This window comes from Populus trichocarpa, chromosome 5 (assembly GCF_000002775.5).
Source record: "Populus trichocarpa isolate Nisqually-1 chromosome 5, P.trichocarpa_v4.1, whole genome shotgun sequence".
Classification (NCBI taxonomy): domain Eukaryota; kingdom Viridiplantae; phylum Streptophyta; class Magnoliopsida; order Malpighiales; family Salicaceae; genus Populus; species Populus trichocarpa.
In genome coordinates this window covers 1,543,158-1,555,190 of record NC_037289.2, presented here as the reverse complement: position 1 = coordinate 1,555,190, position 12,033 = coordinate 1,543,158, and the positions used below count along the sequence as shown (strand labels likewise).

At 32.9% G+C, this 12,033-nt stretch overlaps 2 protein-coding genes across 9 annotated transcripts; one reads left to right on the top strand and one right to left on the bottom strand.

Moving 5' to 3' along the window:
- Nucleotides 1-1,094: 1,094 nt before the first annotated feature.
- Nucleotides 1,095-7,013, bottom strand: LOC18098659 (serine/arginine-rich splicing factor SR30). 8 transcript variants are annotated; one of them, XM_052453278.1, is made up of 15 exons: nt 6,802-7,013; nt 6,239-6,332; nt 5,821-5,886; nt 5,569-5,643; nt 5,314-5,422; nt 5,183-5,229; nt 4,995-5,052; nt 4,487-4,536; nt 4,345-4,401; nt 4,142-4,272; nt 3,980-4,072; nt 2,432-2,515; nt 1,776-1,809; nt 1,608-1,682; nt 1,095-1,510 (listed from the first exon to the last, which is right to left on the bottom strand). In XM_052453278.1, exons 2-15 carry the CDS (start codon nt 6,320-6,322, stop codon nt 1,466-1,468), a joined length of 1,008 nt encoding a protein of 335 aa, XP_052309238.1. In that variant the 5' UTR covers nt 6,323-6,332; nt 6,802-7,013; the 3' UTR covers nt 1,095-1,465. The 8 variants fall into 8 exon arrangements, 7 of the variants coding, with proteins under 7 accessions (XP_052309238.1, XP_052309239.1, XP_052309240.1 ...); XM_052453279.1 differs by having other exon boundaries at nt 1,608-1,679; XM_052453280.1 differs by having other exon boundaries at nt 4,154-4,272; nt 6,802-7,012.
- A 1,376-nt stretch (nt 7,014-8,389) lies between these two features.
- Nucleotides 8,390-10,275, top strand: LOC18098658 (uncharacterized). Its single transcript, XM_006382407.3, has 3 exons — nt 8,390-8,622; nt 8,958-9,048; nt 9,855-10,275. Exons 1-3 carry the CDS (start codon nt 8,553-8,555, stop codon nt 9,973-9,975), a joined length of 282 nt encoding a protein of 93 aa, XP_006382469.1. The 5' UTR covers nt 8,390-8,552; the 3' UTR covers nt 9,976-10,275.
- The last annotated feature ends 1,758 nt before the right edge of the window (nt 10,276-12,033 follow it).

Sequence of the window (12,033 nt, the reverse complement as noted above, 5' to 3'; positions counted from 1 at the left end):
GCATGCTTTACCATGATCATGGCCACAATACTGTTGCTTGATTCACTGGTTTGTTACTTCCTTGCTTCAGTAAACAAGTTGAAAACTTACCACAACAAAGTACAGTACATCCTGTGTCCCAAGATGCAACTTATTTCGCCCATAATTTACCCGAAAACCGGGTTTTGCTCCACCTATATCGTACCTAAAATATCTAAATCCATCTCCCAACTCCTCCTACAATCTAGGGTCTGACTTTCTCTACCTATCAGGTATCCATAAGTAGCCGACTCGATCTGATTTTTATTTTTATTTTTATATTTATTTTAAATAATTTTCTAACTGATAAAATATAAACTTAAAAAATAAATTACATTTTCATCAACCTGAAACCATATGAAATTCAAAACCTTATATAAAACTATAAAAACTTTTAATGAATAATAAGATAAAATTTTATTTACTGCATTAAAAAATAAAATCACAACTCCATAGAATAATAAATAAATAAACATAGGTTAGAAATTGTTGGGAACTTGAGTCAATATCAGATTAAGTGATTGTTTGGGTTGCAGTACATCCATATTTTATAATTTTTTAAAAATATTTTTTATGTTGATACCAAAAAAAAAATTTAATATATTTTGAAAAAAAAAAAAAACTTTAATTATACTGTCGCATCCAACTCCAACTAAAAAAATATCAGGGTCAAATCAAATAAAATAAAAAATCCGTTTCAAAGAAGTCAAATTCCGTTAGATACCCAACATATCCGATGAATTTACCGAACTAACTGTTTTCCCAGGGTAAAAAGGACATCCTAATTACATGACCACTACTAGGGTTGCTTATCATCAAATTTACCGATTGATAAGATTCATAATGTGGTAAATACGAGCATTAACAATTTGTAGTCTAAAAAATGCCACAATAATGGCGGTCATCTTTAGGTACCTCAGGGCCGCGCTGATACGTGTAGACTGGTTAGTTGGGTTCTCAGGTTGATTGGGTTTTTCCACATATAGGGAAGGCTCACCCACAAGCTATTTATTACTTGCTGGGGATTTTGGTCATCCACATGTGCTTGTCGAGCATGACTAGTTTCTGCAGTTACATTTTAAAATAAAATAAATTTTATCAAATATACAAATTATATATATTTTTTTTTAATCCAGAAAGTTTTACAAAACTAGAAAGACTTTCAAATATATAATCCGGACAAAATACAAACCCCACCACACCGCAATAATAATAAAAAAACAAAGCCTAAAAAACCTCGAGAGCTATGAAATAAGATCATCCCAGCACCGTCCATATACATCCTGACAAAAGCAATATCGGGAAAAAAAAAGTCACTAACTTTAAATTCAGTATCAAATAAGATTAGTAAGTTGATCATAGTCCAAACCATCAACCGAGGCATATCTAGCTTTATAGGTGTAGAGTTCACTAAAAACGTTCCACGATCAGGAGAGCAAGACACTCTTCAACGATCCATGGAGTCTACTGAACGACTTCTATCAGATCTCACCTGTCCATTGCAACCATGATCACGTGTCAAATTAAGGTTTGAAAAGGAGTACAGGATGAAATAATGGAGAACATCAAAGCTGAGAGAAGGATCATACAGAAGGCGAACGGGGCTGAGATAAACGAGCGGGGCTTCTGCTTGGGGTTCTATAGTCTTGTTTGCTGCGAGGCCGCTGCACATCAACAAGGACGATAGAATACAGTAAGCAAAGGAGCTGTATTCCAGCACATAGGGTGATGATAATGGAATGAATGCTTTCACTTACAGAATCAACTGGAGATCTTGATCTTGAACGGGATCTGCAAGAATTTCCATAAACAACCAAATTCAATATCCAGAACAATCCATTATAACCCTTGATCCAAAAGCTTCAGTGCCACTTCCACCTCAGAGTGAGCAGCAACCAAAAGAAACAGAAACTTACCACCAATCTTTAGAGGCAACTAAAAAAAGACCAGAACCAAATCCACTATCTGATAAATGCTACCTTACCATTTGTTAATTCCTTTTGCAGCAGGTAATGGGACTTAAAACAATGCGTGGAGAAATGAAAAACCAGTATAACACCACATTACAAGATTCCAAATGAAACGACATTGTCCCCATCCATACCAGAAGAAAGGAGAACTACATCCTCCCTGTCTGTATAGCCAAATCAAGCAGCGATAATACCAAACACGAGTTAAGGTTAAAGTTGAAGTAGTTTCAAGTTTCTTTGTACCGCTTGTGAGCAGGCAGCACTGATAGCACTTACTCCACTTAATCCAGCTTTAGAATCCCAATCCCATCCACGCTTGATAAAGTCTAATGTTAATTGACACGCCAACTTAATAGCATTGTAAGATTATTAGGAATCAACTTAATAGCATTATGAGATTATTAGGATTTTCCAGAGGTGCCCATCAACAAAAACATCATTACCTCAAAACATGCAAAGAGGTGCACGCATACGACCCACCACATCCCCTCAAGTCCTTAACATCCAATCCCCAGGTGGCCAGATCACTGCACAAAGCCAGATCAAGCAAAACAAACAAGGCAGCCTTCACAGGCAAGGTACAATACTAGCCAACCCAGAAGCCCTTTCCCAGTAGCACTTTACACTCTTTCCGGTATATTAGCTCTCCAATCGCAATCAGCGGTTGATTGTTTTAGCATATAAGCAAGATTAATGAGTAGTGAAGATAGATGAATAGCAAGAAGTTACACGACTAGAAGGTATTAAATGTTGAATTGGCATGGTTACAAGATGCTTGACATAGCCATCACATTAAGAATTTCTAATTATGGAGGGAAAACACGATCAGAAAACAGGCAATTTTTGGAAAATTACCATGAAATTTGGAGGTTCATCCACTGAAATAGTAGCAGATGCAAACAAAAATAAAAAGATCAACCGATGAAAAATAAAGGAATTGCTTAAAATGGCAAGCTCGCTAAGGAATGGAAGATGACAGGCAAACTTAAGAGGCCAAGGCATAGAGAATGAAGAATATGCTCTGCAGCACTAAATTTGACAAATGCAAAGAAAGAAGTATAGTCAGTACGCTACCTAAAATAAAGCTCAGCCTCGAAAGTTTCTTCATGTGCAAGTTGGATTTTGTCAAACTTCAAATAGGATACTCAACTAACTTAATTGGAAGGTGCATTTCTCATGTTATAAAAGATTTAACAGTGACCAGTCTATCATGTAAAGTTCGGGACTCGAGTGTCAAAACTTTTTGTGATAAGATGTATAGAAATATATTTCCACGCATGTGAATCTACTTTCAAAGACAGCCAAGAAGCTTTAGAACCCAAGTCAGATGCATACAAAACTGAAGCTGTAACCTTGGCTATTATGCCTCTCTAGAAGGGATGAGTCAATGGTCATGAAAAAGCAAGATATTGCTGCTATTTCATAAAATTTGGCACATCGATTCAGTAAAAAAATGAAAAATTAAAAAAATTGCCCGCTCGGCTCTTTCATGTAATAGTTTATAAAGGGATCCAGCATTATAGGCTCTTTGGACAAATTTAAGAACAAAAGGACATGCAAGTCAAAATTGAAGTAACTTCAACTATATCTTATAGAGGCCCAAAGGAAGAGTTGCTAATAAATCATGAAAACTCATGAACTTAGGATATAAAAAAGATGCAGCAGGATGAAAAAAAATGGCAACCAAATGGCAGAAGAGAGAAGAATTTTTACAGATTTATCTTTTACCTAACTTCCCCATTATTTTCCCTTTTCTTGGATAGTCAGCTCTTCTATTTTCCCCTCTCTTAGAAAGCCATCCCATTAGATAAAAATGCAGAAATAGACACAAAACTAAAAAGGATTGAAATGCAAATTGTAACACCTATCAACCATTTAGGATTAAAATGACCTTGAGTTATAACAGCGTAAAAACAAACTTTAACAAATATCTGATTGAACATCTTAAAATAACAACCAATAACAGGAAAAGAAACGCAGCAATGGTATACCTCGACAAAGCTCGTGGAGATGATCCTGCACGAGAACGAGAGGAAACAGATACAGATCGAGAACGCCGTGAATATTTTGCCCTTGGAGACTTGCTGCAAAAAGAACTCAACATTAAGTCAATTATCATTAAGGCTTAAACCTAAACATTCTAAATCCATTACGGCGGTGTGGACCTCCGGCTCCTGTCACTATAGCTTCGACCGTGACTGCGACTGCGACTCCGGCTTCTTGATACATGTGAACTGCAACTGGGGCTCCTAGAGTAACTCCGTCTAGAATCATACTCCCGCACCTAGATAAATAAGACAGCTAAGTACAAACCAAAGTGACCAAAATTTAGCACAGCATACAGATCTTGACATACCCGAATATATGCCCGAGAAAATGCATTCCGGAACTCAGAGTCATCAAGCTTCTTGATCTACATGGGAAGAACAGCATAACCATAAATAAATAAACTAACAAAATTCATAAAGAACCGCCTAAAGCTTGTTGTAGTAACTTACAGCATATTTCATGTCATCATAGTTCGTGTAGTCTACAATTCCTGTCATGCCTGCAAAATGTTGCTAAAAAGTGTTACTAATGCCATTAACTTCAAGTCTGGGGTGTCTGGGGTGCAATGTCGCTTCTACATCCAACTAAAGCTTTTCAAATTCAGCCCTCAAAAAAAAAAAAGAAGCTCATAGGTCTCTCTTTTTTACATCCGGCATGCAATGCAACCACAAATAGCTTCAAACACAGCATATCTCAGAAAGCCATTTTGGGCAGTTCCACGGTAGATATTAAAGAACCTTACATTAGTTGAAACTGTTTTAATGGGTTCATCCACTAAGTACCCATTTTTATGGTCCAAAACCATATAATTTCCCTTCTATTCTAAAAATAACTTTAGAGTGAAAAACATGAACCAGTGGAAATCATTACTTAATAAAGATTACTTCTGCTAACAAGTTTGACTTGGCTATTCAATAACCATGCGGCAAAACGTAAGCATTAAATTAATTTACTTACCACCATGGTCGCGAAAGACTTGAGAAAAGCAGACATCCCCAGCTCGACGCATATGATCCTGATCATTAAATATACATGATAAAAAATCAATTTAACAATGAAGACTGAATGATCGTATGACCCGACATAGAACCAAAATACTCGAGGAGGAGATTGGATGCAGCAGAAAAATTAAGGCCTCGGTATACCTTTAAGTCTTGCCATGAAGCAGAAGAAGGCAATCCAGAGACTAAAACTGCATGATTAAAGAACTATCAAATAAGCTCTTGGGAGCAAACACTTTATGAAACTGCAAGAGGGACATCAGAGTGAAACATACCACGATAGTCAGAGTGCTTGGGAGGCCCACGGCTACCACTGCTACCACTGTAACTGCTATAACGATCCACTGGTGATGAATGTCTTCGCCCACCATGAGCAAGCTCAACCTAGAAACCAAATTGCATACAAGTCAAATTCATCCAAAGCACAAAACAAAACAACAACAACAAACCAAATCAAATCAAATTCATTGTTATTAGCAAAAACAAAGTAGATTTATTTAAGAGAATAAAAGGAAAGAACAGAGGCGTACTCGTAATCGACAACCATCAAAATTATATCCATCCAGACCGCGAATTGCATATTTAGCATCATGAGCATCTTCAAACTATAACGTAAAAGGAGTAAAAAAAATTACACTAGTCAAACACAGATCCAATGGATAGGAGATAAAATTCAACTTCAAAGCAAATTTAAAAACCAAAGCAGGTAGCCAATCCAAAGTGCACACAAGTGCGTGCTATTTCCCATATGATTACCCCTCACACCAAAAACTTAATCTCACCTCAACAAATGCATAGCCTGGAGGTCTCGGTGGGATTTTCAAATCAATGTCAACAATGGGCCCATACTGCAATTCAAAATCGACACAAGTCAGAATCACATCATACTACTAATAACAATACACTTATCACTGATTACTTCGCTGCAAACCGCTCCCTTTACCCTATCAAACTGGTCAATAAAATGCATCAATTCATCATAGTATGCGCAGTGCCGCAGCTTAGCCATTAATTTGACAAATCTAAGATACTAAATATCACTATGTTTTCACCCAAATCCATAACACTTCAGATCAACTTCAACAATATCAACTCACAAATGCTCGAAAACCGCAACAAAATTTAAACAGAAAATCAATATTTATACTGTAATTATCACTTAAATAAAAATCACGCGAAAAAAGTGAAAGGGTGCAAAACCTTATAAAACAAATCTTCAACTTCCCTCACACGAATATCGCCGGGGAGATTGCCAACGTAAAGTGTTCGACTTGCTCGGCTCATTTCCTTTTCTCTGAAATAAAAATAATTATTATAATTAAGAATTAAGAATTAATATTAACACAGCTATAAATAACACTAATTATATTAAAAAATTTACATAAACAAAATATAATCATTCATTCCAAAATACAGAGAAAATTTTCTATTAATCGGGGAAAATAGAACTAAGAAATTAGTCTAAAAAAATTAATTAAAAGCATAAAAATAGTCATGAGAATCGGAATCTTAGTGCAGAAGAATTAATAGAAAATAAATAAATCATCTGATGAAAGATTAATCAGCTGATTAATATAAAAATCCACGAATAATACAAAGAATAGAATTGTATAAAAAAAATAACAGAAAAAATAATAGCATAAAAATTAATTAAAAACCTGAAATTAAGTGCAAATTTTGAGGGAAAAAAAACAGCGGATTGTTAATGTTGAGTAAAAAATGAATTTAAACAGAGTTAAAAAGATAATAATTGAGAGACTGACAGTTTTTTGGGGTAAATACTGGATTCTGGAGAGGGAGAAATCACACTCGGAATGTTTCTCGTTTTTTACTTCCTCCTTTATTTCTTTGCCTCTAGAGCTCCTGAGAGTATGTTTTTTGTACAGCTTCGAGTTTCTTCTCGAAGGCTATAGAAAGAGGATGAGAAGTTTTGTTTCCCGTTTTTCCATTATTTCTTGTTGTACTTGTTGGTTTGTTTTAGATATATGGTCACGTGTCGCTTGTTTGTTTGAGTTTGACGGGGAAAAGGTTTTACTGATTAAACAAATTTGAAAATATTTAATTTTTTTCTGAAGTTCTCCTGAACACTTTATTAAAAATATGTTTGAAAACGTGTGTTGAAGTTCTATTTTTTAAAATTTTAAATTAATTTTTTTTATATATTTATAAATTTTAAAAAATAAAAAATATACTATTTTAATATATTATTTAAAAAAAAAACACTTTAAACCACGTTAATATTATAATCTCTAAATAACTATCATAATCTCTAAATAAATAAGTGTTTGAAATTATTATTTTTTAAATATTTTTATTTAAAAATATATTAAAATAATATTTTTTATTTTTAAAATTAGTATTAATATTAATACATTAAAACAATTTAAAATAAAAAATAAATAAACTTTTGTCAACTCCGTTTAGGACACAGTACTCAACAGGTGCTAGGAAAAGTTGACACGCAGGTGGCTTTAGAGCAATTTGAAAAGTTCTTTTTTTTTTTTTTCCTCGACAAGTCTCAAAAGAAATTATTGCGAAAGCAAACCTTGTAAAAGCCCCTACAAGTCAGGCAAGGCAAGGAGTCCTTTCAAAGAGCCTAAAGGCCCAAAAGAGACCTTTCATCAAATTTAATCACGTGCTAAAGCCACCATCCAAATCCAAACTCGTTTTCTTTTTCAAGGTCGAACCTAATTCTAAACTTCAATCACCGTCCAAATTGGAGCGGGTTTTATTATGAATTAGATTCAACCCTGAGATTAATTTAAATAAAAAAATTATATATAAGGTTTTTTTAACATGTTTTTATAATTAAAATCATAAAAAAATATCTAAAGGCAACAATGAATTTTTAATTTGAGAGTTAAATTAGAAAAAATAAAAATATTAACAAAAAAGACAAAAAATTAAAAGAATAAAGACAACAAAACAAAACAATACACCATAAAATTTGATTGAAGTTTAAATTAAAAACAATGAAATTTTATAAAAGAATCAAAGAAAAAAAATCAGAAATCATAAGAATAAAGACCTAATTTAAAATATCACAACATAATAAAAAAAAAATATGTAAAAAATTTTAACATTTTTGCATATAAAAAAAATGACTGAAAAATAAAAAAATAAAATTTGGTATTAAAATTAATTTTTTAAAAATTACATAGATTGGTTACCTAATAACTCAAAAAGATATGGATTAAAATAAACTTTGGAATTAAATTTCAATCTACCACCTATTAATTCAAAATTCTCTTAAAAATATATATATATATATAATTGGATGCTAATTTAAATTAAAAAAATACTAAATACTGCTACAATCTATAACAAGAATAACAAAAATACCTCTTTTAATTTTTGCTTGCCCACTGTTTCTCCCAAAGCGGTCTTCAATTTCTCTTTTGCTTCCTCTTCTGTCTTCCTCCCTCTCTCTCCTGCTATTTATAAAATCGCCTCACAACAAAAACAAAACATAAAAATAAACACTCTCTCTCGGACACAAGATTCTCCCGTGAAAATGGCTGATGCTAAGACCAAAGTGGAATCTATCAGGGAATGGGTTGTTGAACATAAGCTTAGAGCTGTTGGTAATTAATTGCCTTTTGCCTTTCCTTTTTATTGTTTCTTTTCTGAATTTTTGTGATATGGGTTCTTGTTTTGATTGCGTGGTTTGAAAAGGGTTTCTTTTTAAATTTCCTTCAGTGCTTTGTTTCCAATTGGATCAAAGTTGTTTCCTTTTTGTTTCAAATCCTGTGATATGGGTTCATATGGATTTTTGATTTGATGGTGTGGTTTAAAAAGGGGTTCTTTTTAAATTTGTTCAGTGCTTAATTCTGCAATGGATCGAAGTTCTTTTCTTTTGATCCTTCTCTTGATTTTGTGATGTGGAGTTTTTTTTTTACTTGATTGTTTTGTGATGAAGGATGTCTATGGCTTAGTGGTATTACGGGTTCGTTTGCCTACAATTGGTCGAAACCAAATATGAAACCCAGTGTCAAGATCATTCATGCTAGGTAAAGTTTCTCACTCTCTCACTTTATTAGATTTTTTTTATGTATCCTATGAAATAATAAGAAATTTTGATCAGAAACAAGTATACTTCTGTTTATTTACTGCAAAGCTTCGAAGGAAATGAATTTGAAGCTTTGAATTTCTTTGTTATCTGTTTCTTGGGTAATGGCATAGAATAATGCATTTTCTTTTTAGGTGCACCTAACTATGGAAAAGGATGATCTTTTTAAACCTAAAAGCTTTTAGGCATATTTGGTTACCTATGAGAGGATCACAAAGCAACCTAGTGCTTGAGCAATTGTGAATGGTTCATAGCATCTTGATGTTGTGTGATGATGAGTTAAGGATTAGCAAATGTTATGATTTACTTGTGTTTCTAGCTGTTGGTTGATCATGCCTCAATTTATGCTGTTATTGATGTTTTCTACTCGACTTTTACCCAGTTATCATTTGCATCGTTCCTGAATGCAAAACCAATGATTAGGGGCAAAATGGTTCTTCGTAATTTGTTTGTCAATGATTCACCAGATCTTGAAAACTTTGTCAGATCAGAATTTTTCAGAGTTTTTAATTGTAATTCTTTCCAATAAACAGTGTATGGAGCATGTTTTCCTCACTGTGCCTTCCAATTGTTAAATGTTCATGTTCACATGGGTAAACGTTTTTTTTATCGCTCTCTGATGCCCTCTATGCGTTTTCTTCTGGATTGCCTTGTTCATATACAGTTTGATGTTCTAATATATCTTTTACATTGCATATGTTTCTACTTTTGCCTTGTTAACCTTGTGCTCATCCTATTGGAATTCAGGTTGCATGCACAGGCTCTCACCCTGGCTGCATTAGCTGGTGCTGCTTTGGTTGAATACTATGACCATAACTCTGGAGCAAAGGCTGATCGATATGCAGAGCTTGTCCCACACAAGGACTAATACATTCAAGATACAGCATACCTTTCAGGCCTCCACTGAAAAGTTAATAACAACAATATTTCCTTGAATGGGCATTAGTTTTGTTCCTTTTTATCTTTTGCTTGTAGTTGGGTTGACTGAATACCTGCTTCGTAGCAGAGTCAAAATCCATGAGAGAATGAAGTGAAAAATGATTTGTTTTCAAGTGTACTCCTAAAGAAATACGATTACAGATTTTACTAGAGAGGGATGAGTGGTGGATGAGTGGATTACTATGATGACCTTACCGTTAGCAATCCAATCAATCACTGGTTTCATTGATTCTTAGTTATTTTTTAATTGAAAATTACGTTAAGAATTGTTAGCAGCCTGCTGCAGTTAATAATGGTTGTTGACCTGTGGTGATATACTAAAGAATGTGTTGTAGCTTCTTGGTTCGCGCATGAAGGTGATAGAAATATAGAACAGGTACTCCATCCTTAAGAAAAACAAGGGCAGAGGCGGCTGCATTTTACAGTCTTTCTCCAGACATGGTTCTATACTTCTAAAGACCTGCAGATTTGGTTGCCTGAGACTTTTATTCAGAGTTGCATCCGGCAACTGAATACAACCGATCTGTTTGGGATGTATGATGTTTTGGTTTAGCACCAGTCTGCTTGAATTGTATAGTGTTTTGGTTTGGTTTGTTTTTTTGGCATTATTAAAGGTTTTCTGGTTTGCCATCGTTTTCTGTTTTTAAGATTTTGAAAACAGATTTTAGAAGAACAGAAAACAAAAACGATAATGGGACAATTAGGATGTTGTTTAAGGAGAATTTCAAAAATAAATTTTATCTATATTAAAGATTAAAAAAAATTATAGATGAATTCAATTAAATGCATAACTAGAAAAATAGTTGTAATTTAAAAGAAGTTCTCTAAATAAAATTTTAAAAAAATACTAATATAAATATAAATTTAAAAAATACAGGAAAAACATAAAAAATTCATTAACTTAAAACAAGAACTAGAAAAAAAAAAACCAAAAGTTTTTGAATTCGACAAGTCAAGCCAACCCACCTAGCTTTTTTTTTATAAGGCTCGTGTGGTTGGGCTTTTTTTTTTGTTTGCAGCAATTTGTACTCCTCAAATTTTTTTGAAAAATAAATCAGACAACACATCATCTAATTTACCTGGATTTCAGCTATTATGGTGACCGGAGAATCAAGATTTATGTTTTTTCAACCAAAAACCTTGTTTTCAATCAATTTTTTTATCCAAAATATACATAAAACACCTTAGAAACCATGATAAATCTACCATTGGCCTTAAAAAATCCAAAAAAAAGTCTCAAAAACCAAAATCAACCCAAAACAAAAAATACCCCTAGCTCTTATATGTTTTGTAACGAACTTTAAATGTAAAAAATAACATAATATAAACTCCTGTCATAAAATTAAATCATTTGACATGAATATCATCCGTTTTGGTGACATAAATTGGTGTCAATGACATATTTCTTTCTCCACCATAGGAATCTGACGATATATCTCTCTCCTCTCTTAACCAGAGATTAAAAATAACAAAAATAAATTTTTGTATCAAAATTAAATTTAAAAAATATTGAGGTATCGAAATTATATAATCTATGTTATTTTTTAAGTTCGAGGACCAAATTGTATATTTTGTGAAACTTATAATACACTACTCATGTTTGACGCCTTTTTAATTTCGGTTCCTTGTATTTCAATCCCATCCTTTTATGATAAATCAAAATCAATTGATTTTTAATTAGGACTAAATTACTAAAAAAAATAATTTAAGAATCAAATTAAAAATACTAAAAATTTTATATAATCCATCCATAAGAGAATAAACAATGCACTTGTAAACAATGAAAAAACCATGCCTTTTATTTTTATACTTAATATATATATATATATATATAAATCATGTCCTGCAATTGGGTATGTATCTGCTTTTCTATCTTTCTTTTTTTGTAGTTTGATGTAAGAAGGGTTTCTAGTTATGCTAGTTAATTTGATTAAATTCATAGATTTGAAAAAAACTATTTGACCTGACAAGTTTCTAAGTAATTAAA